This window comes from Aegilops tauschii, chromosome 7 (genome assembly GCF_002575655.3).
Source record: "Aegilops tauschii subsp. strangulata cultivar AL8/78 chromosome 7, Aet v6.0, whole genome shotgun sequence".
NCBI lineage: Eukaryota > Viridiplantae > Streptophyta > Magnoliopsida > Poales > Poaceae > Aegilops > Aegilops tauschii.
This window is the reverse complement of record NC_053041.3, coordinates 586,777,814-586,802,346: the sequence shown is the minus strand read 5'-3', so window position 1 is coordinate 586,802,346 and position 24,533 is coordinate 586,777,814. Positions and strand designations below refer to the sequence as shown.

Here is a 24,533-nt window from a genome sequence, read left to right as displayed (position 1 = left end):
ACTTGATATGTGTTCGATATTTTGATGGTATGTATGTTGTGATTCCCTTAGTGGTGTCATGTGAACGTCGACTACATGGCACTTCACCATGTTTGGGCCTAAGGGAATGCATTGTGGAGTAGTTATTAGATGATGGGTTGCGAGAGTGACAAAAGCTTAAACCCTAGTTTATGCGCTACTTCGTAAGGGACTGATTTGGATCCAAAAGTTTAATGCTATGGTTAGATTTATTCTTAATACTTTCTCGTGGTTGCGGATCCTTGCGAGGGGGTTAATCATAAGTAGGAGGTTTGTTCAAGTAAGAACAGCACCTAAGCACCGGTCCACCCACATATCAAATTATCAAAGCAGCAAACACAAATCAAACCAACATGATGAAAGTGATTAGATGAAATTCCCGTGTGCCCTCAAGAACGCTTTGCTTATCATAAGAGACCATTTTGGCCAGTCCTTTGCCTCAAAAGGATTGGGCTACCTTGCTGCACTTTTGTTACCATTACCGTACTTGCTCGATACAAATTACCTTGCTATCAAGCTACTTGTTACTTATAATTTCAGTGCTTGCAGAGAATACCTTGCTGAAAACTACTTGTCATTTCCTTCTGCTCCTCGTTGGGTTCAACACTCTTACTTATCGAAAGGACTACGATTGATCCCCTATACTTTTGGGTCATCAGACACCCCTCTCAATCGGGCTTTAAACATACTGAAGGGACTTCCTGAGGGCCAGCGGCCACAGTATGCACGTGTGCACGGCGTCGGAGACGACTCCACATGGAAGTACTACTACCATGAGGACTCGGAGACCAAAAGGAAAAGACGGAAGTTCAGTTAGGGTGGCGGTTGCGGTCGACAAAAGAGCAGCTGAGACCCAACAAGTCATGAAATCTGAGTTGGTCAAAGCGGCAGCTGAGACCCAAGAAGCCCTGGAATATGAGTTGCTCAAAGTGGCAGTCGATGCAGCAGTAGCTGCCTACAAAGTAGATTTTTTATCTCCGGTGGAGGCCTTGGTTTCGGCTGTTGTCGACTGGACGAAGAAAAAACCCAGACAAAGGGCCACAAGACTTTCCGATGCCCAGCTTCGTCGGGAGCAACTCGATGGCCATCGCACCAATAACACCTGTTGCCGTTACCGCACAAGGTCTCGCACCCGCTCATAGCAGCCCGTCCTCCGTCTCTGGCGTGCGAGGCGGGGCTTCGACTTTTCCTGAGCTCGACGCCCTCACGGTAATTATGCATCGCACCAACATATCTATAATCTTGTGCTTCCGTTGCCTTTCGGATGTCTAACGCCGCACACATGTCTTTACAGGCCGACGAAACCCCGTGCACCATATTGTACATGATCAACGGCCAGAAGCTGGACGTGGGAACCGCGATGATACAGAAGCCCAAGGAACGCTTGTTCCACGGCCAGCCGATTCCCGTTGTCACCTTGAGGGTTTCCTTGGCGAGTGTCAAAGTGGGCCATCAGGATTTGGCTCCTCTAGTGTGGCTCGGGGGAGAGGATGATGAGACCCCGATGCGGCTTGGACAATGCAAGAGTTGGATGATGCTGTGGCCGAAGAATCTTCTTCGTGTGGAGGCGACCGAGAGCACACCAACGACAACACCACATCAGCAAGGTATGAACACCGCCCCTCGTATGCAATTACCAGCACCTGATGTAACGCCCACGATGCGGCTATATCTCCCACGTGTCGAGGCACGACTTAGAGGCATAACCGCATAGTGGTTTTGTCGCAAGAAGGGTCATCTTCACACAATCCCATGTAATGAACAAGAATGGGATAAAGAGTTGGCTTACAATCGCCACTTCACACAATACATAAATATCATCTTTCGAAAGTCGTGCCCGCGGTTATGAGGCAGATGGGAATTTGTTAATGTCCGGTTGTAGATAACTTGTCACTTGACCCAAGTAAAATACATCAACTACGTGTGTAGCCGTGATGGTCTCTTCTCGGCGGAGTCCGGGAAGTGAACACGGTCTGAGTTATGTATGACGTAAGTAGGTGTTCAGGATCACTTCTTGGTCATTGCTAGATGACGACCGCTCCGTTGCTTCTCTTCTCGCTCTCTCTTGCGTATGTTAGCCACCATATATGCTTTTGCCGCTGCAGCTCCACCTCTTTGCACCTCCCTTTCCTACAAGCTTAAATAGTCTTGATCTCGCGGGTGTGAGATTGCTGAGTCCCCGTGACTCATAGATTCTACCAAAACAGTTGCAGGTGCCGACGATGCCAGTGCAGATGATGGCGTCGATCTCAAGTGGGAGTTCGACGAGGAACGTGGTCGTTACTATATGTCTTTTCCTGATGATCAGTAGTGGAGCCCAGTTGGGACGATCGGGGATCTAGCATTTGGGGTTGTCTTATTTTCATCTGGTTTTTGACCGTAGTCGGTCTATATGATTGTATTTTGGATGATGTATGATGATATTTATGTATTGTGTGAAGTGGCGATTGTAAGCCAACTCTTTATCCCATTCTTGTTCATTACATGGGATTGTGTGAAGATGACCCTTCTTGTGACAAAACCACTATGCGGTTATGCCTCTAAGTCGTGCCTCGACACGTGGGAGATATAGCCGCATCGTGGGCGTTACACCTGATCTCATGCCGGTTGAGAGTGTGGCGGACGACGCGAGGAAGGGGGTCCTATAGTGGATGATGGAATCGCCCCTGTGGAACAAGAAATGGATGATGAGATGGTGGAGGAGGACCCTCTTCAATTCCTCAATACCGGCGCCTATGACCCGGAGAAATGATGAGTCAGCCATATGACTCGGGCTATGAGCATGCAGATGAGGAGATGGATGATGTGCCCGGGTGATACGTCTCCAACGTATCTATAATTTTTTATTGCTCCATGCTATTATATTATCTGTTTGGATGTTTTATATGCATTAATATGCTATTTTATATTATTTTTGGGACTAACCTATTAACCTAGAGCCCAGTGCCAGTTTCTGTTTTTTTTCTTGTTTTTGAGTTTTACAGAAAAGGAATGTCAAAGGGAGTCCAAACGGAATAAAACTTTCGCGATGATTTTTCTTGGACCAGAAGACACACATAGGACTTGGAGAGGAAGGCAGAAGAGTCCCGAGGGCTCCACAAGCCCTCAGGGCGCACCCTAGGGGGGCGCCCCCTGGCTTGTGGGCTCCCCGGGAGTCCTCCAACCCTAATTTTTGGCCTATAAATTCATAAATATTCCCGAATGACCAGAAGTGTCCACCAAAATACTTTTCCACCACCGTAACCTTCTGTACCCGTGAGATGCCATCTAGGGGCCTTTTTCGGCATCCTGCCGGAGGGGGATTCGATAACGGTGGGCTTCTACATTAACTCTATTGCCCTTCGATGAAGCGTGAGTAGTTTACCTCAGACCTACGGGTCCATAGCTAGTAGCTAGATGGCTTCTTCTCTCTCTTTGATCTTCAATACAATGATCTCCTCGATGTTCTTGGAGATCTATTCGATGTAATATTCTTTTGCGGTGTGTTTGTCGAGATCCGATGAATTGTGGATTTATGATCTGATTATCTATGAATATTATTTGAATCTTCTCTGAATTCTTATATGCATGATTTGATATCTTTGTATTTCTCTTCGAATTATCGGTTTGGTTTGGCCAACTAGATTGGTTCTTCTTGCAATGGGAGAGGTGCTTAGTTTTGGGTTCAATCTTGCGGTGTCCTCACCCAGTGACATAGTAGGGGTAGCTAGGCACGTATTGTATTGTTTCCATCAAGGGTTAAAAGATGGGGTTTTCATCATATTGCTTGAGTTTATCCCTCTACATCATGTCATCTTACTTAAAGCGTTACTCTTTTCTCTTGAACTTAATACTCTAGATGCAGGCAGGAGTCGGTCGATGTATGGAGTAATAGTAGTAGATGCAGAATCATTTCGGTCTACTTGACACGGACGTGATGCCTATATTCATAATCATTGCCTTGGATATCGTCATAACTTTGCGCTTTTCTATCAATTGCTTGACAGTAATTTGTTCACCCACCGTATGTTTTATTTCAAGAGAGAAGCCTCTAGTGAAACCTATGGCCCCCAGGTCTATTTTCCATCATATACTTTCAGATCTATAAACCAAAAAACCCAAAAATACCTTGCTGCAATTTATTTATGTTTACTTTGTTTTACGGTTTAGAAATCTTTTATATCTATCTCTATCAGATCTCATCCTTGCAATTGACTGTGAAGGGATTGACAACCCCTTTATCGCATTGGGTGCAAGTGTTTGATTGTTTGTGCAGGTGCATAGATTGGAGAGTTGCTTGTACCTCCTACTGGATTGATACCTTGGTTCTCAAACAGAGGGAAATACTTATCTCTACTTTGATGCATCACCCTTTCCTCTTCAAGGGAAAAACCAACGCAAGCTCAAGAAGTAGCACCGGGCACGAACGTCCTAGGGTTGATTGCAAGAAGTCTCTCTTCATGCAATCCTCACAAGACACGCCTCCAGATGCCGCCCCTCAACGCAGGGTCAACTAGTCGAGGATCGTACAGTGCTTAGCCCGACAACACTGGTGGCGGGGTTAACGAAGGGTCTGGAAGGTCAGCCCAAGAAAAAGGAGAGGAAGAGACCGCCGGAGAGAGGCTCTGCTGCCTACAAACAGGCCCAAGCTTAGCAGCCAGTTAGCTTCGCCGACCAATTTTGCAAACCGTGTACCGATCAAAGGTGCAGCGACGTACAGTGTTGCGGGCGAGCCGATCCTACTGCCGAAACCGTTGGAGGGCATATCAGGGGATCTCAGGAGACTGCACGACCATGTGCTATCGACTAAGAAAATCTTTCTTGCCTCAGATGATCCAGGATATCCTCTTTACGTGGTTCGTGTGCCTGAGAGAAAGTGTTACGTTGACACACTGCCCGCGGAGGTGTTCTTCCTACGGTTTGATTATATCTTTGAGATGTTTCTCACGAGGCGGCTCGACTTTACAATCGTCCGCCTTTTTGCGCTACATATGAACTTAGCCACCAGGAGAGAACTGTTGGAAATATGCCCTAGAGGCAATAATAAAATGGTTATTATTGTATTTCCTTGTTCATGATAATTGTCTATTGTTCATGCTATAATTGTATTAACTGGAAACCGTAATACATGTGTGAATACATAGACCACAACATGTCCCTAGTAAGCCTCTAGTTGACTAGCTCGTTGATCAATAGATGGTTATGGTTTCCTGACCATGGACATTTGATGTCATTGATAACGGGATCACATCATTAGGAGAATGATGTGATGGACAAGACCCAACCCTAAGCATAGCACAAGATCGTGTAGTTCGTTTGCTAAGAGCTTTTCTAATGTCAAGTATCATTTCCTTAGACCATGAGATTGTGCAACTCGCAGATACCGTAGGAATGCTTTGGGTGTACCAAACGTCACAACGTAACTGGGTGGCTATAAAGGTACACTACAGGTATCTCCGAAAGTGTCTGTTGGGTTGGCACGAATCGAGACTGGGATTTGTCACTCCGTATGACGGAGAGGTATCTCTGGGCCCACTCGGTAATGCATCATCATTATGAGCTCAATGTGACTAAGTAGTTAGTCACGGGATCATGCGTTACAGAATGAGTAAAGAGACTTGCCGGTAACGAGATTGAATGAGGTATTGGGATACCGACGATCGAATCTCGGGCAAGTAACATACCGATTGACGAAGGGAATTGTATACGGGATTGATTGAATCCCCGACATCGTGGTTCATCCGATGAGATCATCGTGGAACATGTGGGAGCCAATATGGGTATCCAGATCCCGCTATTGGTTATTGGCCGGAGAGATGTCTCGGTCATGTCTGCATGGTTCCCGAACCCGTAGGGTCTACACACTTAAGGTTCGGTGACGCTAGAGTTGTTATGGGAAATAGTATGTGGTTACTGAAGGTTGTTCGGAGTCCCAGATAGGATCCCGGACGTCACGAGGAGTTCCGGAATGGTCCGGAGGTGAAGATTTATATATGGGAAGTCATCATACGGTCACCGGAAGTATTCGGGGGTATGCCGGTATTGTACCGGGGCCACCGAAGGGGTTCCGGGGGTCCACCGGGAGGGTCCACCTGCCCCGGAGGGCCTTATGGGCTGTAGGTGGAAGGGAACCAGCCCCTAAGTGGGCTGGGCACCAACCTCCCCCTAGGGCCCATGCGCCTAGGGTTGGGGGAAACCCTGGAGGGGGCGCCCCCCTTGACTTGGGGGGCAAGCCACCCTCCCTGGCCACCGCCCCTCCCACCAGATGGGATCTAAGGGGCCGGCCCCCCTCTCCCTTGCCCCTATATATAGTGGAGGGGTGAGAGGGCAGCCGCACCCCTGGCCTGGCGCAGCCCTCTCCTCCTCCAACTCCTCCTCCTCCTCCGTAGTGCTTAGCGAAGCTCTGCCGGAGAACCACGAGCTCCATTGCCACCACGCCGTCGTGCTGCTGGAGTTCTCCCTCAACTTCTCCTCTCCCCTTGCTGGATCAAGAAGGAGGAGACGTCCCCGGGCTGTACGTGTGTTGAACGCGGAGGCGCCGTCCGTTCGGCGCTAGATCGGATCTTCCGCGATTTGAATCGCCGCGAGTACGACTCCATCAACCGCGTTCTTGTAACGCTTCCGATTAGCGATCTTCAAGGGTATGAAGATGCACTCCCTCTCTCTCGTTGCTAGCATCTCCTAGATTGATCTTGGTGACACGTAGGAAAATTTTGAATTATTGCTACGTTCCCCAACAGTGGCATCATGCGCTAGGTCTATGCGTAGATTCTATGCACGAGTAGAACACAAAGTAGTTGTGGGCGATGATTTGTTCAATTTGCTTACCGTTACTAGTCTTATCTTGATTCGGCGGCATTGTGGGATGAAGCGGCCCGGACCGACCTTACATGTACTCTTACGTGAGACAGGTTCCACCAACTGACATGCACTTGATGCATAAGGTGGCTAGCGGGTGTCTGTCTCTCCCACTTTAGTTGGATCGGATTCGATGAAAAGGGTCCTTATGAAGGGTAAATAGCAATTGGCATATCACCGTTGTGGCTTTTGCGTAGGTAAGAAATGTTCTTGCTAGAAACCCATAGCAGCCACGTAAAACATGCAACAACAATTAGAGGACGTCTAACTTGTTTTTGCAGGGTATGCTATGTGATGTGATATGGCCAAAAGGATGTGATGAACTATATATGTGATGTATGAGATTGATCATGTTCTTGTAATAGGAATCACGACTTGCATGTCGATGAATATGACAACCGGCAGGAGCCATAGGAGTTGTCTTAATTTATTGTATGACCTGCGTGTCAATGAAAAACGCCATGTAATTACTTTACTTCATTGCTAACCGTTAGCCATAGTAGTAGAAGTAATAGTTGGCGAGACAACTTCATGAAGACACGATGATGGATATCATGATGATGGAGATCATGGTGTCATGCCGGTGACGAAGGTGATCATGCCACGCCTCGAAGATGGAGATCAAAAGGCGCAAGATGGTATTGGCCATATCATGTCACTTTATGATTTGCATGTGATGTTTGTCATGTTTACATCTTATTTGCTTAGAACGACGGTAGCATAAATAAGATGATCCCTCACTAAAATTTCAAGAGATGTGTTCCCCCTAACTGTGCACCGTTGCGAAGGTTCATTGTTTCGAAGCACCACGTGATGATCGGGTGTGATAGATTCTAACGTTCGCATACAACGGGTGTAAGCCAGATTTACACATGCGAAACACTTAGGTTGACTTGACAAGCCTAGCATGTACAGACATGGCCTCGGAACACAAGAGACCGAAAGGTCGAACATGAGTCGTATAGTAGATACGATCAACATGGAGATGTTCACCGATGATGACTAGTCCGTCTCACGTGATGATCGGACACGGCCTAGTTGACTCGGATCATGTATCACTTAGATGACTAGAGGGATGTCTATCTGAGTGGGAGTTCATTAAATAATTTGATTAGATGAACTTAATTATCATGAACATAGTCAAAAGGTCTTTGCAAATTATGTCGTAGCTTACGCTTTAGTTCTACTAAAGATATGTTCCTAGAGAAAATTTAGTTGAAAGTTGATAGTAGCAATTATGCGGACTGGGTCCGTAAACTGAGGATTGTCCTCATTGCCGCACAGAAGGCTTATGTCCTTAATGCACCGCTCGGTGTGCTGAACCTCGAGCGTCGTCTGTAGATGTTGCGAAACATCTGACATACACGTTTTGATGACTACGTGATAGTTCAGTGTGTGATGCTAACGGTTTAAAATTGTGGCACCAAAGACGTTTTTGAAACGTCGCAGAACATATGAGATGTTCCAAAGACTGAAATTGGGATTTCAGACTAGTGCCCACGTCAAGAGGTATGAGACCTCTGACAAGTTTCTTAAGCCTGCAAACTAAGGGAGAAAAGCTCAATCGTTGAGCATGTGCTCGGATTGTCTGAGTACTACAATCGCTTGAATCGAGTGGGAGTTGTCTTCTAGATGAGATAGTGATGGTTCTCCATAGTCACTGCCACCAAGCTATTAGAGCTTCGTGATGAACTATAACATATTAGGGATAGACATGATGATCCTTGAGCAACTCGCGATGTTCGACACCGCGAAAGTAGAAATCAAGTAGGAGCATCAATTGTTGATGGTTAGTAAAACCACTAGTTTCAAGAAGGGCAAGGGCAAGAAGGGATACTTCATGAAACGGCAAATCAGTTGCTGCTCCAGCGAAGAAACCCAAGGTTGAACCCAAACCCGAGACTAAGTGCTTCTGTGATGAGGGGAACGGTCACTGAAGCAGAACTACCCTAGATACTTGGTAGATGAGAAGGCAGGCAAGGTCGACAGAAGTATATTAATGTGTACTTTACTAGTACTCCTAGTAGCACCAGGGTATTAGATACCGGTTCGGTTGCTAAGTGTTGGTAACTCGAAAGAAAAGGCTACGGAATAAACGGAGACTAGCTAAAGGTGAGATGACGATATGTGTTGGAAGTGTTTCCAAGGTTGATGTGATCAAGCATCGCATGCTCCCTCTACCATCGAGATTGGTGTTAAACCTAAATAATTTTTATTTGGTGTTTGCGTTGAGCATAGACATGATTGGATTACGTTTATCGCAATACGGTTATTCATTTAAGGAGAATAATGGTTACTCTGTCTATTTGAATAATACCTTCAATGGTCTTGCACCTAAAATGAATGGTTTATTGAATCTCGATCGTAGTGGTACACATGTTCATGCCAAAAGATATAAGATAGTAATGATAGTACCACATACTTGTGGCACTGCCACTTGAGTCATATTGGTATAAAACGCATGAAGAAGCTCCATGTTGATGGATCTTTGGACTCACTCATTTTTGAAAAGATTGAGACATGCGAACCATGTCTATTAGTATATATGCATGAAGAAAGTCCATACAGATGGATTGTTTGGACTCACTTGATTTTGAATCACTTGAGACATGCAAATCATACCACATGGGCAAGATGACTGAAAGGCCTCGTTTTCAGTAAGATGGAACAAGAAAGCAACTTGTTGGAAGTAATACATTTTGATGTGTGCAGTCCAATGAGTGCTGAGGCATGCAGTGGATATCGTTATGTTGTTGCTTCATAGATGATTTGAGTAGATGCTGAGTATATTTACTTGATGAAACACAAGTCTGAATTATTGAAAGGTTCAAGTAATTTCAGAGTGAAGTTGAAGATCGTTGTGACAAGAGGATAAAATGTTTGTGATATGATCATAGAGATGAATATCTGAGTTACGAGTTTGGCACACAATTAAGAAATTGTGGAAATTGTTTCACGACTAATACCGCCTGGAACACCATAGTGTGATGGTGTGTCCGAACATCATAACTGCACCCTATTGGATATGGTGCATACCATGATGTCTCTTATTGAATTACACTATCGTTTATGGGTTAGGCATTAGAGACAACCGCATTCACTTTAAATAGGGCACCACGCAATTCCGTTGAGACGACACCGTATGAACTATGGTTCAGAGAAACCTAAGCTGTCGTTTCTTAAAAGTTTGGGGCTGCGACGCTTATGTGAAAAAGTTTCAGGCTGATAAGCTCGAACCCAAAGCGGATAAATGCATCTTCATAGAATACCCAAAACAGTTGGGTATACCTCCTATTTCAGATCTGGAAGCAAAAGCGATTGTTTCTAGAAACGGGTCCTTTCTCGAGGAAAAGTTTCTCTCGAAAGAATTGAGTGGGAGGATGGTGGAGACTTGATGAGGTTATTGAACCGTCACTTCAACTAGTGTGTAGCGGGGCACAAGAAGTTGTTCCTGTGGAGCCTACACCAATTGAAGTGGAAGCTGATGATAGTGATCATGAAACTTCAGATCAAGTCACTACCAAACCTCGTAGGTTGACAAGGATGCGTACTACTTCATAGTGGTACGGTAATCCTGTCTTGGAAGTCATGTTGTTGGACAACGATGAACCTATGAGCTATGCAGAAGCGATGGTGGGCCCAGATTCCGACGAATGGCTCGAGGCCATAAAATCCGAGAGAGGATCCATGTATAAAAACAAAGTGTAGACTTTGGAAGAACTACTTGATGGTCGTAAGGCTGTTGGGTGCAGATGGATTTTAAAAGGAAGACGGACAATGATGGTAAGTGTCACCATTAAGAAAGCTCGACTTGTCGTTAAGATGTTTTCCGACAAGTTCAAGGAGTTGACTACGATGAGATTTTCTCACTCGTAGCGATGCTAAGAGTCTGTTGGAATTATATTAGCAGTTACTGCATTATTTATGAAATCTTGCAGATAGGATGTCAAAACATTGTTTCCTCGACGATTTTCTTGAGGAAAGGTTGTATGTGATACAACCAGAAGGTTTTGTCAATCCTGAAAGATGCTAACAAGTATGCAAAGCTCCAGCAATCCTTCTAAGGATTGGAGTAAGCATCTCGGAGTTGGAATGTACGCTTTGATGAGATGATCAAAGATTTTGGGTTTTTATAAAGTTTATGAGAAACTTGTATTTCCAAAGAAGTGAGTGGGAGCACTATAGAATTTTTGATGTGTATATGTTGTTAACATATTGTTGATCAGAAATGATGTAGAATTTCTGGAAAGCATACAGGGTTATTTGAAAAGTGTTTTTCAATGGAAAACCTGGATTAAGCTACTTGAACATTGAGCATCAAGATCTATAAGGATAGATCAAAAACGTTTTAATAGTACTTTCAAATGAATACATACCGTGACAAGATTTTGAAGGAGTTCAAAATAGATCAGCAAAGAAGGAGTTCTTGGCTGTGTTACAAGGTGTGAGTATTGAGTAAGACTCAAGACCTGACCACGGCAGAAGAGAGAGAAAGGACGAAGGTCGTCCCCTATGCTTTAGACGTAGGCTCTACAGTATGCTATGTTGTGTACCGCACCTGAAGTGTGCCTTGCCATGAGTTAGTCAAGGGGTACAATAGTGATCCGGGAATGGATCACATGACAGCGGTCGAACTTATCCTTAGTATCTAGTGGACTAAGGAATTTTCTCGATTATGGAGGTGGAAAAGAAGTTCATCGTAAAGGGTTACGTCGATGCAAACTTTGACACTAATCCGGATGACCCTGAGTAGTAAACCAGATTCGTATAGTAGAGCAGTTATTTGGAATAGCTCCAAATAACGCGTGGTAGCTGCATCTACAAGATGACATAGAGATTTGTAAAGCACACACGGATTTGAATGTTGCAGACCCGTTGACTAAAACCTCTCTCGTAAGCATAACATGATCAAACCCTAGAACTCATTGAGTGCTAATCACATGGTGATGTGAACTAGATTATTGACTCTAGTAAACTCTTGGGTATTAGTCACATGGCGATGTGAACTTTGAGTGTTAATCACATGGTGATGTGAACTAGATTATTGACTCTAGTGCAAGTGGGAGACTGTTGGAAATATGCCCTAGAGACAATAATAAAATGGTTATTATTGTATTTCCTTGTTCATGATAATTGTCTATTGTTCATGCTATAATTGTATTAACTGGAAACCGTAATACATGTGTGAATACATAGACCACAACATGTCCCTAGTAAGCCTCTAGTTGACTAGCTCGTTGATCAATAGATGGTTATGGTTTCCTGACCATGGACATTTGATGTCATTGATAACAGGATCACATCATTAGGAGAATGATGTGATGGACAAGACCCAACCCTAAGCATAGCACAAGATCGTGTAGTTCGTTTGCTAAGAGCTTGTCTAATGTCAAGTATCATTTCCTTAGACCATGAGATTGTGCAACTCCCGGATACCGTAGGAATGCTTTGGGTGTACCAAACGTCACAACGTAACTGGGTGACTATAAAGGTACACTACAGGTATCTCCGAAAGTGTCTGTTGGGTTGGCACGAATCGAGACTGGGATTTGTCACTCCATATGACGGAGAGGTATCTCTGGGCCCACTCGGTAATGCATCATCATTATGAGCTCAATGTGACTAAGTAGTTAGTCACGGGATCATGCGTTACAGAACGAGTAAAGAGACTTGCCGGTAACGAGATTGAATGAGGTATTGGGATACCGACGATCGAATATCGGGCAAGTAACATACCGATTGACGAAGGGAATTGTATACGGGATTGATTGAATCCCCGACATCGTGGTTCATCCGATGAGATCATCGTGGAACATGTGGGAGCCAATATGGGTATCCAGATCCCGCTATTGGTTATTGGCCGGAGAGATGTCTCGGTCATGTCTGCATGGTTCCCGAACCCGTAGGGTCTACACACTTAAGGTTCGGTGACGCTAGAATTGTTATGGGAAATAGTATGTGGTTACCGAAGGTTGTTCGGAGTCCCGGATAGGATCCCGGACGTCATGAGGAGTTCCGGAATGGTCCGGAGGTAAAGATTTATATATGGGAAGTCATCATACGGTCACCGGAAGTATTCGGGGGTATGCCGGTATTGTATCGGGGCCACTGAAGGGGTTCCGGGGTCCACCTGCCCCGGAGGGCCTTATGGGCTGTAGGTGGAAGGGAACCAGCCCCTAAGTGGGCTGGGCACCAACCTCCCCCTAGGGCCCATGCGCCTAGGGTTGGGGGAAACCCTGGAGGGGGCGCCCCCTTGACTTGGGGGGGCAAGCCACCCTCCCTGGCCGCCGCCCCTCCCACCAGATGGGATCTAAGGGGCCGGCCCCCCTCTCCCTTGCCCCTATATATAGTGGAGGGGTGAGAGGGTAGCCGCACCCCTGGCCTGGTGCAGCCCTCTCCTCCTCCAACTCCTCCTCCTCCTCCGTAGTGCTTAGCGAAGCTCTGCCGGAGAACCACGAGCTCCATTGCCACCACGCCGTCGTGCTGCTGGAGTTCTCCCTCAACTTCTCCTCTCCCCTTGCTGGATCAAGAATGAGGAGACATCCCCGGGCTGTACGTGTGTTGAACGCGGAGGCGCCGTCCGTTCGGCGCTAGATCGGATCTTCCGCGATTTGAATCGCCGCGAGTACGACTCCATCAACCGCGTTCTTGTAACGCTTCCGCTTAGCGATCTTCAAGGGTATGAAGATGCACTCCCTCTCGCTCGTTGCTAGCATCTCCTAGATTGATCTTGGTGACACGTGGAAAATTTTGAATTATTGCTACGTTCCCCAACAAGAACAATCTCGCAAATCTGTGTGGCGGATCCATACTACATGCACGAGTCCTTCTTGAGTCTCTGCGACTTTGAGCATAAAGCTACTAGGGAGTACATCGAAAACTTCATGATAATGAATAAGGACAAGGAAACGGTTCTCCTGCCTTATCATCCAATGTAAGTCATTGCCGGACAACCCTTCGTACATTTCAATCATTCCTTCTCGCTCATATGGAGAATAATTTGAGGTGTTTTTTTTGCAGCAACAGGCACGCCGTCCTTATCGTTCTTTTTCCGCGAGTCTCCCACGCTGTGTATTTTGACACATCCAGAAACTACGAGAAGAAGGACTACACCGACATAATGGATATTCTGGATGATGCTCTCCACGACTTCAGCATGAGGGGTGGCCACCTCGAGATTAGGAAACAAAGGAAGAGCAGGCCGGGTTTCTCGCATAAAAGTAGCTTCTGCTGCATCCATCAACCGACAGCAAGCAAGAACGATGGATTCTACCTCCTCCATCTCATGATGGAGTTCAGAAGGGATCACCTACAACTTCGCATGAAAACCAGAAACGATGATCATATCCGCAAATGGGCAGAATCCTTTGGAGAAGAACCGGATTATAAACTCAGAGATGACTTCTTTCGCATCTAGAGGGACGTGAAAGAAGTCGTCGAGGAGAAGGGGTTGTTCCACCACGGCCCTATATCACGAGCTGACGTCCGAACTCGCATAGGCCTACAATGTCGGGACCTAACACCGTTCAAGAAGCTAGGGTGCATCCTCGATGATCTGGATGGATGGAACTTCCAATGATTGACGATGCCGATGATGATGTGTCGGTTGAGCTTGTACTTTCTGTAGCGATGAAACTTTGTGATGTCATCGGTCCTTGCCAAACTTGTGTAACGCTAGTTTGTTAGTTTGGGTACGATGACCTGGGTACCTCTAGTTAATTAGTTTGGGTACGATGAACCTACGTTGAATAATTATGTTTACTATATGTTGCATCTATTTGCTAACTCTTTCTTTTTGTGTTGCTCAAGTATATTATGTTGCATATTATTGTTGATTCGCTTGATGAAGATGCATCTCTAACAGGTACATAGATCCTTGATGGCGAAGAAGTGCTATGTCGTGTACATAGGGAGGGTTTCGGGAGCGTACGACGAGTGGCCCAAGTGTCAGGCCCAAGTGGAGCGGTTCTCGGGCGCCAGCCATAAAGGGTTTGATCGCTGACAAGAAGTGGAAGCTAGTTACTTGAGGTTCACGCTAGCACGAGAGAGGAATCAGAACTGCCGCCTCATGTACTGCATAATTCTGCTCTCACTCATAGTGACAACTCTTCTCTTCTATATCATTGTTTAGATGGATGACGATGTAGTTGCAAGTATTCGAGACATGTCATAACTTGTATCGCTATTTCGAGATGATGACGAGAGACAACATTTGTGTTGGATGGTGATTATGATGATGACATGATTTGATGAGAGTATTTGTATGTGTATGATATGATGACACTGTTGTGTGTATGATATGATAAAGACTATTGTATAAAACATGTACAAATACAAAGGAAATATGCAGCAGATTTTTTTCAGAAAATAATAACTGTAGCGTGGGGTATGTGTGTAGCAGCAGCGAGTACTTAGCAGTAGCGAGCTATAAACTGCGACGTTGCAGCTAGTAGCAGCACCGAGGCTACCTAACACCCGCTACTGCTACCTGTTGGTCAACCCGCGCTACTGCTAAAAGTTAGCTGTAGAGCCGTAACAGTAGCGCGGGTGCCCGCGCTACTGCTAGGCGTTTAACCCACAATACTGTTAGGCTTTTCCATAGTAGTGCATGCCAACGACGTCAACTCTAGGCGTGGCAGCAATGCTTCATTGCAATGCCGAGCTTCCTCAAATGTCGTCGGCGACTCTACATTGGGCCTCCAGCAAGCGCTGCGAGTGCTGCATAGGAGCACGGGGGAGCAGCCGACGAGCGCTCCATTGCAGTTGCGTTGCAGCACCGGCGACACGCAGAGTGACACCCGCTCCCCTTACGCCCTGCGTGTTGGGTCGCCCCACCTTCGGCACCCCCTCCGAGCTGCGTACGCCACCCCCTCTGCAGCTGTGGTGCTGCTGCAAACGCGGGGTTGCAACACCGTGGCGATGGCGCGTGAGGGTGGCCGGCGTCAACCCTTCCTGTTTTTAGCAACAGTGGTGCTCCCATGGTGAGGTTGCGTTGCATCGGAGTTGTTTCGAAGAGAGCTAGTGGTCACACCGCCCTTTGTTTTGCGGCGGGGATGCAGCAGGTGGTTGGCATGGTCGCAACGCCATGGGAGCCATCCCCTCTCGAGCTAGACGAACGAGATATCAGGAGGGGAAGAATTGTGTGAAGCAGAGACGTCTCGAAGGGATAAGGCTGGAGCCTTGAGGGGAAGCGGTGAGGCAATGCTAGACTTATACGAGACTAACTACGCATGTTTAGGTAGATTAGAACAATGCTCTTGTGTTGCAACGGGATATAAATATTCTATTACGTTAGCTTGTGATTTACCTACCCATAATATGCGATTGTGTAAATAACTATTCATCAAATTTTGTCCGTGGTTTACCTTATATTTTGATCAGAAGTGATTTACCTTCCCATAGTATGCGATTGTGTAAATAAATGTTCATCAAATTATGCCCGTTATTTACCTTATATTTTGATTAGAAGTATGGTAAGTAAATTAAAATGGAATTGGTTCAGAAGGTAAGTAAATTAAGGTGATTGCTTATTATATAGGGAAGGTTGGACGAAGGGTGACGAGAGGAAAGATGAATCGGAAACCTTATATTCTTTTTAAGTAAGTAGAGATGGAGATAGAGAAACAATGAGACGGATTGGTGTTTAGGGGAGGAAGGGGACCACCCCCCTAAAATTCAAGGAGGAGGGATGTTCAAATTAGTTTACAAGGTTTCATAGACTTGCATAGGGTCTTTGTAGGTGTAGGATTATCTGGAAGCGGTGGGCGGGTTGCAGGGGCACGTGTCGGTAAGTGGACGCGGTTTAAGTTCTCGTTATTATCTGTTGGTGGAAAACAAGTGCTTTCCTGTTGCATAATATATATACTTGTATACATGTGATATTCCCCACTATGAGCAGCCTTTAAAACTGTTGTATTTATATATAAATAAAACTTACTACTAGTACAGTACTAGTTACCCAAACAACCACTAACTTAACTAGTGGGAGTTTTAACTATGAACGAGGATTTGACGGGCCAGATGCAGTAAGTGGAGCACTGTATCATCATCGTAAAACAACTCCGCTTTAACACGTCCACAGACGGACATGCCGGGCCGTGCGCCTTCTTCGTTTCTTCTCCGTGTTTCTCATGCGTGCATACACAGATCGAAGGAGGCCGACACGCGGGACCCCGTCACCTGGCAGCCCACGCCACAGCGACACGAAAGGGGCCCCGTTCTCGGTCAGTCAGTCAGGCGGTCCACGGCCATGAAAGGCAAAGAGGGATTCTCGATTCCTCGCTTGTCATAATAAATACGAGGGGGAGGGAGCGGGGGTTTTCTGCAAGTGGTGTGCCTCAGAAGTCAGCCAGCCAGCCAGTCGGAGGAATTTTCATCTCCCGCTCCGCTCCAGCCCAAGAGGGCAGATCCATCGAGCAAGCCGTCGTTGCCGGTGCCGGTGACCCATCCCAGGAGGAAGAGGCCAAGGTGACGAGCTCTCCTCCTCTCCATCCTACCTTGGCTGCATTTTCTTCTTGGATTCATTTCTCCCTTTCTCGTCTCTGCGTGAATCTGTTTCTGTGCTAGTTTCTGATAGTGTTGATTTCTCTCCGGCCGTTTTCTTGGCGATCGAGGATGGATAGATCCATGGCGTCGGCACCGTGGTCGCCGGCTAGGTCGGTGGTTTTCGGGGTTTTCCTGCAGCGGACTCCACCCATCTGTCGATGCACTAGTTCATCTTCTCGATGGTCCGCATTTTGGCTTTTAACTTTGTGATGAGTGAAGAGTGAGTCACTAATAATGCTTGCTTGCTGGTTTCGCCTGTGCACGAGGGTTTTCAGGTTGGTCTGGCCATGTGTTTTTCCCCACCTATTTTTGGGTGCAGAAAGTATGGTGATGTTTTTCTTTCTTTCTTTTTTTTTAGGGAAGTATGGTGGTGTTTTTGGGATGCGACCGATCAGGAACGGAGACATATTATTAATTATATAGATAGATCCATGGCGTTGGCGCCGTGGTCGCTGCTAGGTCGGTGGTTTTCTGGGTTTTCCCGCCGTGGACTCGCTCGACCCATCTGTCGCTGCACTAGTTCGTCTTCTCGATGGTCCGCCGTGCGAAGTTAGGATTTTGGCTTTCAACTTTGTGATGAGTGAAGAGTGAGTCACTGATGCTTACTTGCTGGTTTCGCTTGTGCACGAGGGTTTTCAGGTTGCTGCAGAAAGTATGGTGGTGTTTTTTTCTTTTTTTTTTGCGGGATGTATCGTGGTGTTTTGGGGATGCGACAGATCAGGAACGGCGACACATTATTAATTACATTTTGTACGCAAATTACTACGAAGGGGCTTCCTCTCGTCTCCTCCCCTAACCCTAGATGGCAACGAATGCTGTGAACTTGTGGTTCCATATCAATGGAACTAGGGGAGAAACCAAAAAAATAAGGTTATGCTGATGTTGTACCAATTGACCGTTTCACTGGTTCTTAGTTTCCAGATTATATTACTTGTCCAAATTTGTCTTTGCTCGATCTAAATCACCTGGAGTTGGGAATGCAACCCTTAACTTCATTTCTCCTTTCTTTCTGGGAAACATACCATGTATCTATCATCAGAAAATATTTTCATGTTACATAAGTTGCATCCTTTTTACTCCCTCCTTTTCGGTTTATAAGGCTTAACTCAACTTTTTTGTTTTTCCAATTTAGAGGGCTCATCTCCATCTCATTTTTAATTTTCAATGCGCATTAAATATTTGCATGCAAGAATTAAAAAGGAACACAGCAATGCATGTAATGTTCCTACTCATCTAGTGGTCAAGCATGCATGCATTGTAATTAATCTCAATTAATGCATGAGTTTAATTGGGATAGTTTTGTAAAGTACGAGATACATTCCTCCACTCACAAAATGCCTTGGTTGATGAGATTTGAGATTTGAGCCCTATAAACCGGAAGGGACCTATAAACCGGAAGGGAGGGAGTATCAATTTGCTTCATATATTTAGGGAACTAATTAATCGTGGAGCAGTGCACACAATGTCTGGTTAATTCCCTGCCCAACTAAGAGTACATCCTTGCTGAGCGAATTTCCTTGCTATGCGTTTTCCTTGCAGAAAAGATGGAGTCGCATGCTCAGGGCAGCAAGGGTGATTCCAGCAAGTCACCAATGCCGCACGGTGGCGGGGGTGATGAACCCAGCAAGGGTGATTCCAAGTCACCAATGCCGGGCGATGAACCCAGCAAGGGTGATTCCACCAAGTCACCAATGCCGCACGGCAGCAAGGGCAATGAACCCAGCAAGCCTCAGATGCTTCCCATCAGAAGGCCACCCGAGCCCGGCACAAGGGGGCGGCGCATAACACTGCTCACCAACCACTTCAAAGTCTCCGGGAAGCCAACGCATGAATTCTTTTACCACTACCACGTACGGCAATCCCTCATCCCGACCAGTCCATCACCATCCCACTTCTTGTTCATCTTGATTTCCACGGCCACCTTCTGACACTTGGTTTTGAATTTCCCGTTCGCAGGTGGATCTCAAGTACAAAGACGGTCATCCCGTGAAGGGAGAAGGCATGAGGAGGAAAGTGATGAGGCAGCTCCACGAGACCTATGCCTCTTTTCTTGCAGACAAGCAGTTCGCCTACGATGGCGAGACGGGCCTCTACACCGCTGGGCCTCTTCCTTTTACCACCAATGTGTTTGATGATGTCGTGGTCGATGCTTCATCCGGAAGGTAAAACACTCGTCTGCTCCATCACCCATTTTATCTCATCTATTCTTGGAACTCATAATCTCCTCTTAGTTGTGGGAATCGTCTTCACATTTAATATAACCTGCAGGATTGCAGCAACGAGCGGGAGCCATGGAGGAGATGGCAGCCCGGGGCCAAGTGACAGCAAGAGAATGAAACCGGCAGTAGACTCCAAAATTTTCAAGGTGGACATAACCTTCGCGGCAAAGGTTCGGATGAACATATCCTCGCAGGATGCTCTTCGGGTTCTCGACATCATTCTGAGGCAGCACTCTGCAAAACAGTATGTTCTTAAAGTTTATGTAGCACACCTTTTGGATCTTTTATCAAATGTTGCAAACTCTATGATGGCTCTCTGTTAGGTTCTTATTATAACAAACAATTCCATGTTCTTATACTCACTCGGCTTTCTTGCTGGCTGCAGGAATTGCCTTTTAGTCCGACAGTCTTTTTTCCGTAAAGATTCCCGTTATGTGGAGTTGGGTGGCGGTGTTCGCGGTTGTCAGGGTTTTTATTCTAGCTTTCGACCCACTCAAAGTGGGCTCTCACTCAATGTTGGTATGTGTATTATCTCGAGGCCTAATTTGCATGAGCTTCCTGGAAAAAAGTTTGTTACAAGATTGAAGGTGGCATATTTGCACATGTGATTGATTATTGAAATTTTTGCAGATTTAACCACCACGATGGTAGTGAGACCCGGGCCTGTAATTGACTTTCTACTCTTCAACCAGGATGTGAAGGACCCTTCCAGAATTGACTGGCGCAAAGTATGTTACAAACTAGTGATTTCTTAATAGATGTTCAGTCCTTCAAGAATCCATCACTAGAGTTAACATGTTTACCTGCTCTAACCTTGGTCACCCTTGACATGATTTTAGGCCAAACGGGCACTGAACAAATTAAGGATCGAGACCATTCACACCAAGGCAGAATTTACGATTACTGGATTGTCCGAAAAGAATTGCAATGAGCTGACGTAAGATGTTATTACTCTTGAATTGTTATATGCAAGTTCAGGGCATACGCCTCACGTCCTCTTGTTTCAATTAATTCATTCTTGTTCTAGTTTCCCACAAAAGCAAAAAGATGGCAACACTGTGGATGTAACTGTCTATGATCACTTCATGAATCGTTGGTCTATGAAGATGGAAAAGTCTGCTAATTTGCCCTGTCTAATTGCGGGGAAGGCAAAGCACCCAACATACCTACCGCTGGAGGTCCGTCCCTTTCTCGCTGTTCTTGTTCTGAGTCATTCTTCCCGTGCAAAGTCTCTTGTGTTTTTGGTGCTAATTTCATGTTTGCAACCAGGTTTGCGTCCTACTGCCATTACAAAGGTATAAGAAGTCACTGTCAACGTTGCAAAGGTCAAAGCTGGTGGAGGGATCCAGGCAGAGGCCGGATCAAAGGATGTTGAGCTTGTCTGGTGTATGTTACTCTGATACCATGAATTCAGCTATACTGCAGTAGATATGTTCACAGGGTCTAAAAATATCCAAAATAAAATAAATCTCAATTTTATTTACCCAGGCGTTGCGTGCCAATAATTATAATTCTGATCCAATGCTGAGGGAGTGCGGCATCTCGATAGATCCAGAGTTTACTCAAGTCGAGGGTAGAGTCCTTCAAGCACCACAGGTTAGTAGAGCCATACTGCTCTTTTCACTGGATGTATGTCTCTGTTGAACGCCTACTATGCAGGCCCTTTGCTGCTTGCATCTAATTAAACATCGTAATGTGCAGTTAAACTCTGCAGATGGTAGAGAACTTCATACACCTAATGGGAGGTGGAACTTCAATAATGACGTGAGCAACTGAACATACCTCTTGATTGAACTCTACACATGTGCACTGTAAACTCTTTATTGTTGCGTATTGTTATCGATGCGGTAACATTCCCAATTCTGCTCTCCAGAGGTTCATTCAACCCATAAAAGTGAAGATGTGGGGAGTTGTTAATTTTTCTGCACGATGTAATGTTGAAGATCTTGTCAGGCGCCTTATCCAGTCTGGTGCCAAGAAGGGAATTGTGAGTTAACTTTTTTTTGCCTAATCTTGGGCTTTTTCAAAAAATTCTGGTATTGATCAACCAGTTCTATTTGCAGGAAATGGCCGAATGTGGCGTTGTAATTGAGGAGAGGCATCAAATGAGACGGGAGCCTCCGACGAAAAGGGTGGAGGCTATGTTTCAGCAGATTAAAGCAAAGTTAACACGAAAACCAGACTTTCTCTTTCTCCTGTGTGTTCTTCCTGAGAAGAACAGTGACATTTATGGTTTGCTCTGCTACCTCAGCTTTGCAAATAAGCTTTATTATGTCTTAATTTATTATCCAAACCTCAATTTTTCTTATCAGGACCGTGGAAGCGCGAATGCCTTGTGGAGCATGGTATCTTTACACAATGCTTGGTTCCTCCTCCCAATATCAAAGATCAGTACCTTACAAATGTGCTGCTAAAGATAAATGCCAAGGTTTGCAGTGTGATCTATATTTGCATCTTCAATGTACCACACAATTTAGATTTGTTTAGCTGAAAAACTGAATGCTTTGCTTTTGTTTTGTTTCGTTTTTGCCAATCAGCTGGGCGGGTTGAATTCATTGCTAAAAAAGGAAACAACCCGTGCTATTCCTCACGTGTCGAGGGTACCAACCATCATCTTTGGTATGGATGTTTCCCATGGTTCACCAGGACGAAACGTGCCATCGGTTGCTGCAGTAAGTTTTGCTTATGTTTACAGTTTCCTACAGTAAGAAAGTCAGGTTTCAGCTGATGGTCCTGGAGAGATTTTACAACCGACAATTCGCTTACTCACCCAGGTGTTTTTTGGCTTTTACCTAGGTGGTTAGTTCATTGAAGTGGCCAATCATGTCAAAGTACAGAGCGTCTGTGTGCACTCAGTCACCCAGGCTGGAAATGATTGATACCTTGTTTAAGCCAGTTGGAGATGATGATCATGGCCTCATTAAGTGAGTTTATTCTGCTTGGATTTATATAAGTGCAATTTAAACAATTGTAATAGCAATGCTTCCTAATTATAGATATGCTTTTGTTTTGTTGCTCACTGGGACAATAACATTTCAGGGATTCACTAGTTGACTTCCTCAGAAACAACAATGGTCAGAGGCCGGAACAAATTATCATTTTCAGGTCAGTAGTCCTCCCTGAGATAATTGATAGTAGTCTTTGCATTTAAGCAGCATAATTTTTCTGTAGAAATTGGTGGACTATTTATGTCTTGTCCCTTGATGTTAAGAGGGCAAACTGACTCTAATACTCGATGACATCTCTAAGTTTACTTTGGCACCCTGATTTCTAAGGAAACTCTGTTGTCTTGATGTTAGGGACGGCGTTAGTGAGAGCCAGTTCAATCAGGCACTGAACGAGGAGCTAGCTCAGATCATGGAGGTAAACATAAATGATGTCCCATTCCTCATGAGCCAGTTCTAGACAGTAATGTCTTTTTAATTGATACAGGCATGCAAGTTTTTTGGTGGCAAGCATTTTAATGGCAACTGGTTCCCCAAGTTCACATTGATAGTTGCACAGATGAATCATCACACGAGATTTTTCCTGCAAAATGGACAGAGACCTGATCAAGTGAATAATGTCCCCCCGGTAACCTACATCTTTTATCTACACACCTACCACAGAACTATTGTTTACTACTTATTTTGAGACACTTATTTTGGAACGGAGGGAGTACAATTTTGTATGGACTAAACAAGCAATTCTTAGGCCTTTTTACACATACATTCTTATCATATTCCTATTTTCCCCTTGTGTAGGTACTGTGGTTGATAGAGGCATCTGCCATCCCAGTAACTATGATTTCTACATGTGTGCTCACGCTGGCATGATTGTATGTTCTCTCTACCTTGTGAGTTGTGATTGTAACTCACTGCGTTGCAAACGCTTACTTGAATCTAAGTCATTCTACATTTGTGTACCAGGGTACTACAAGGCCAACGCACTACCATGTGCTCCACGACGAGATAGGCTTCTCTGCTGATGAGCTGGAGGAGCTCGTGCACTCCCTATCCTATGCGTATGTCCACTAAAGCAGTTAGTTATAACAAAAGATTCAGCTGTTACCTTGCCTCTGATCATCACTGCATCCTTTTGATATTTCAATCCTTGTGAACTCGTTTCAGGTACCAGAGGAGCACCACAGCAATCTCAGTAGGTAAGCATGATTTTCCACTACTTGATTTCGCAACATATATATCAAAAAGGCATGGCTGATCATCTGATTTTCCCTCTCAGTTGCTCCCATATTCTACGCACACCTTGCGGCGGGCCAGGTGGCCAAGTTCACCAGGCTCGATGACATGTCGGAGACGTCGTCCCAGGCTGAGGCTGCCCCGGTGCCGGAGCTGCCTCGTCTGCATCGCAACATAGCGTCATCGATGTTCTTCTGCTGAGTCGCACGGTTTCCCCATCGTCAGTGGTTGGAAGCAACGGAAACTTTCTCAAATGCTACATGGAACCGGTCATGCTGTTCATGCCTGAGTGCTGAAGTATGCTTTTGGTCTTAGCTGCTAGATTTAGTGGGTGTTATCTCAACGAACAATCTTTGATTGCTATCATGGTGCTTTCTGTGAGTTCCTTGCCAACAATAATCTGAACTTTTGATAGTCAAGACCTGAAACTCTGCTCATGTGCAAGGTGCCTACATATTTTGGATGTGAAGTTCATAAATATTGTTGGCAGCATGTCCAACGGTTAATTTTCGGATTCTCAATAAGTGTCTTTATAGTTTTGTGATTATGTACTTTGCTGCCAATTTACTTAAAGGCCCTGGATTTTGACCCCGCTTACAGGTTAGAGGAGATTGTAGTGAAATATACTAACATACGTGAAAAGAACAAGTAAAATATTGAATTACCCATTATTAAATTTGTTTCTTTTACAACCCAAAGGAAAAATCATGCAACTACGGATAATTATTAGAGGATA

General features: G+C 45.3%; 1 protein-coding gene across 1 annotated transcript; it reads left to right on the top strand.

Moving 5' to 3' along the window:
- The first annotated feature begins 17,778 nt into the window (after positions 1-17,778).
- On the top strand, positions 17,779-24,321 carry LOC109756045 (protein argonaute 4A-like). The gene is made up of 22 exons (XM_020314913.3): positions 17,779-19,250; positions 19,357-19,562; positions 19,669-19,863; positions 20,005-20,138; positions 20,250-20,347; positions 20,459-20,556; positions 20,647-20,797; positions 20,889-21,005; positions 21,108-21,215; positions 21,321-21,383; positions 21,493-21,606; positions 21,683-21,851; positions 21,932-22,047; positions 22,157-22,291; positions 22,416-22,543; positions 22,659-22,724; positions 22,919-22,982; positions 23,052-23,191; positions 23,361-23,436; positions 23,528-23,622; positions 23,729-23,760; positions 23,841-24,321. Exons 1-22 carry the CDS (start codon positions 18,945-18,947, stop codon positions 23,996-23,998), a joined length of 2,769 nt encoding a protein of 922 aa, XP_020170502.2. The 5' UTR covers positions 17,779-18,944; the 3' UTR covers positions 23,999-24,321.
- Positions 24,322-24,533: the final 212 nt, after the last annotated feature.

Bases quoted from the DNA above. Each gene is read 5' to 3' on its own strand.
- LOC109756045 (XM_020314913.3), top strand. From the start codon at position 18,945: ATGGAGTCGCATGCTCAGGGCAGCAAGGGTGATTCCAGCAAGTCACCA. The intron at 22,544-22,658 runs GTGAGTTTATTC...ATAACATTTCAG, and splicing joins GATGATCATGGCCTCATTAA to GGATTCACTAGTTGACTTCC. The intron at 23,437-23,527 runs GTATGTTCTCTC...TTTGTGTACCAG, and splicing joins GTGCTCACGCTGGCATGATT to GGTACTACAAGGCCAACGCA.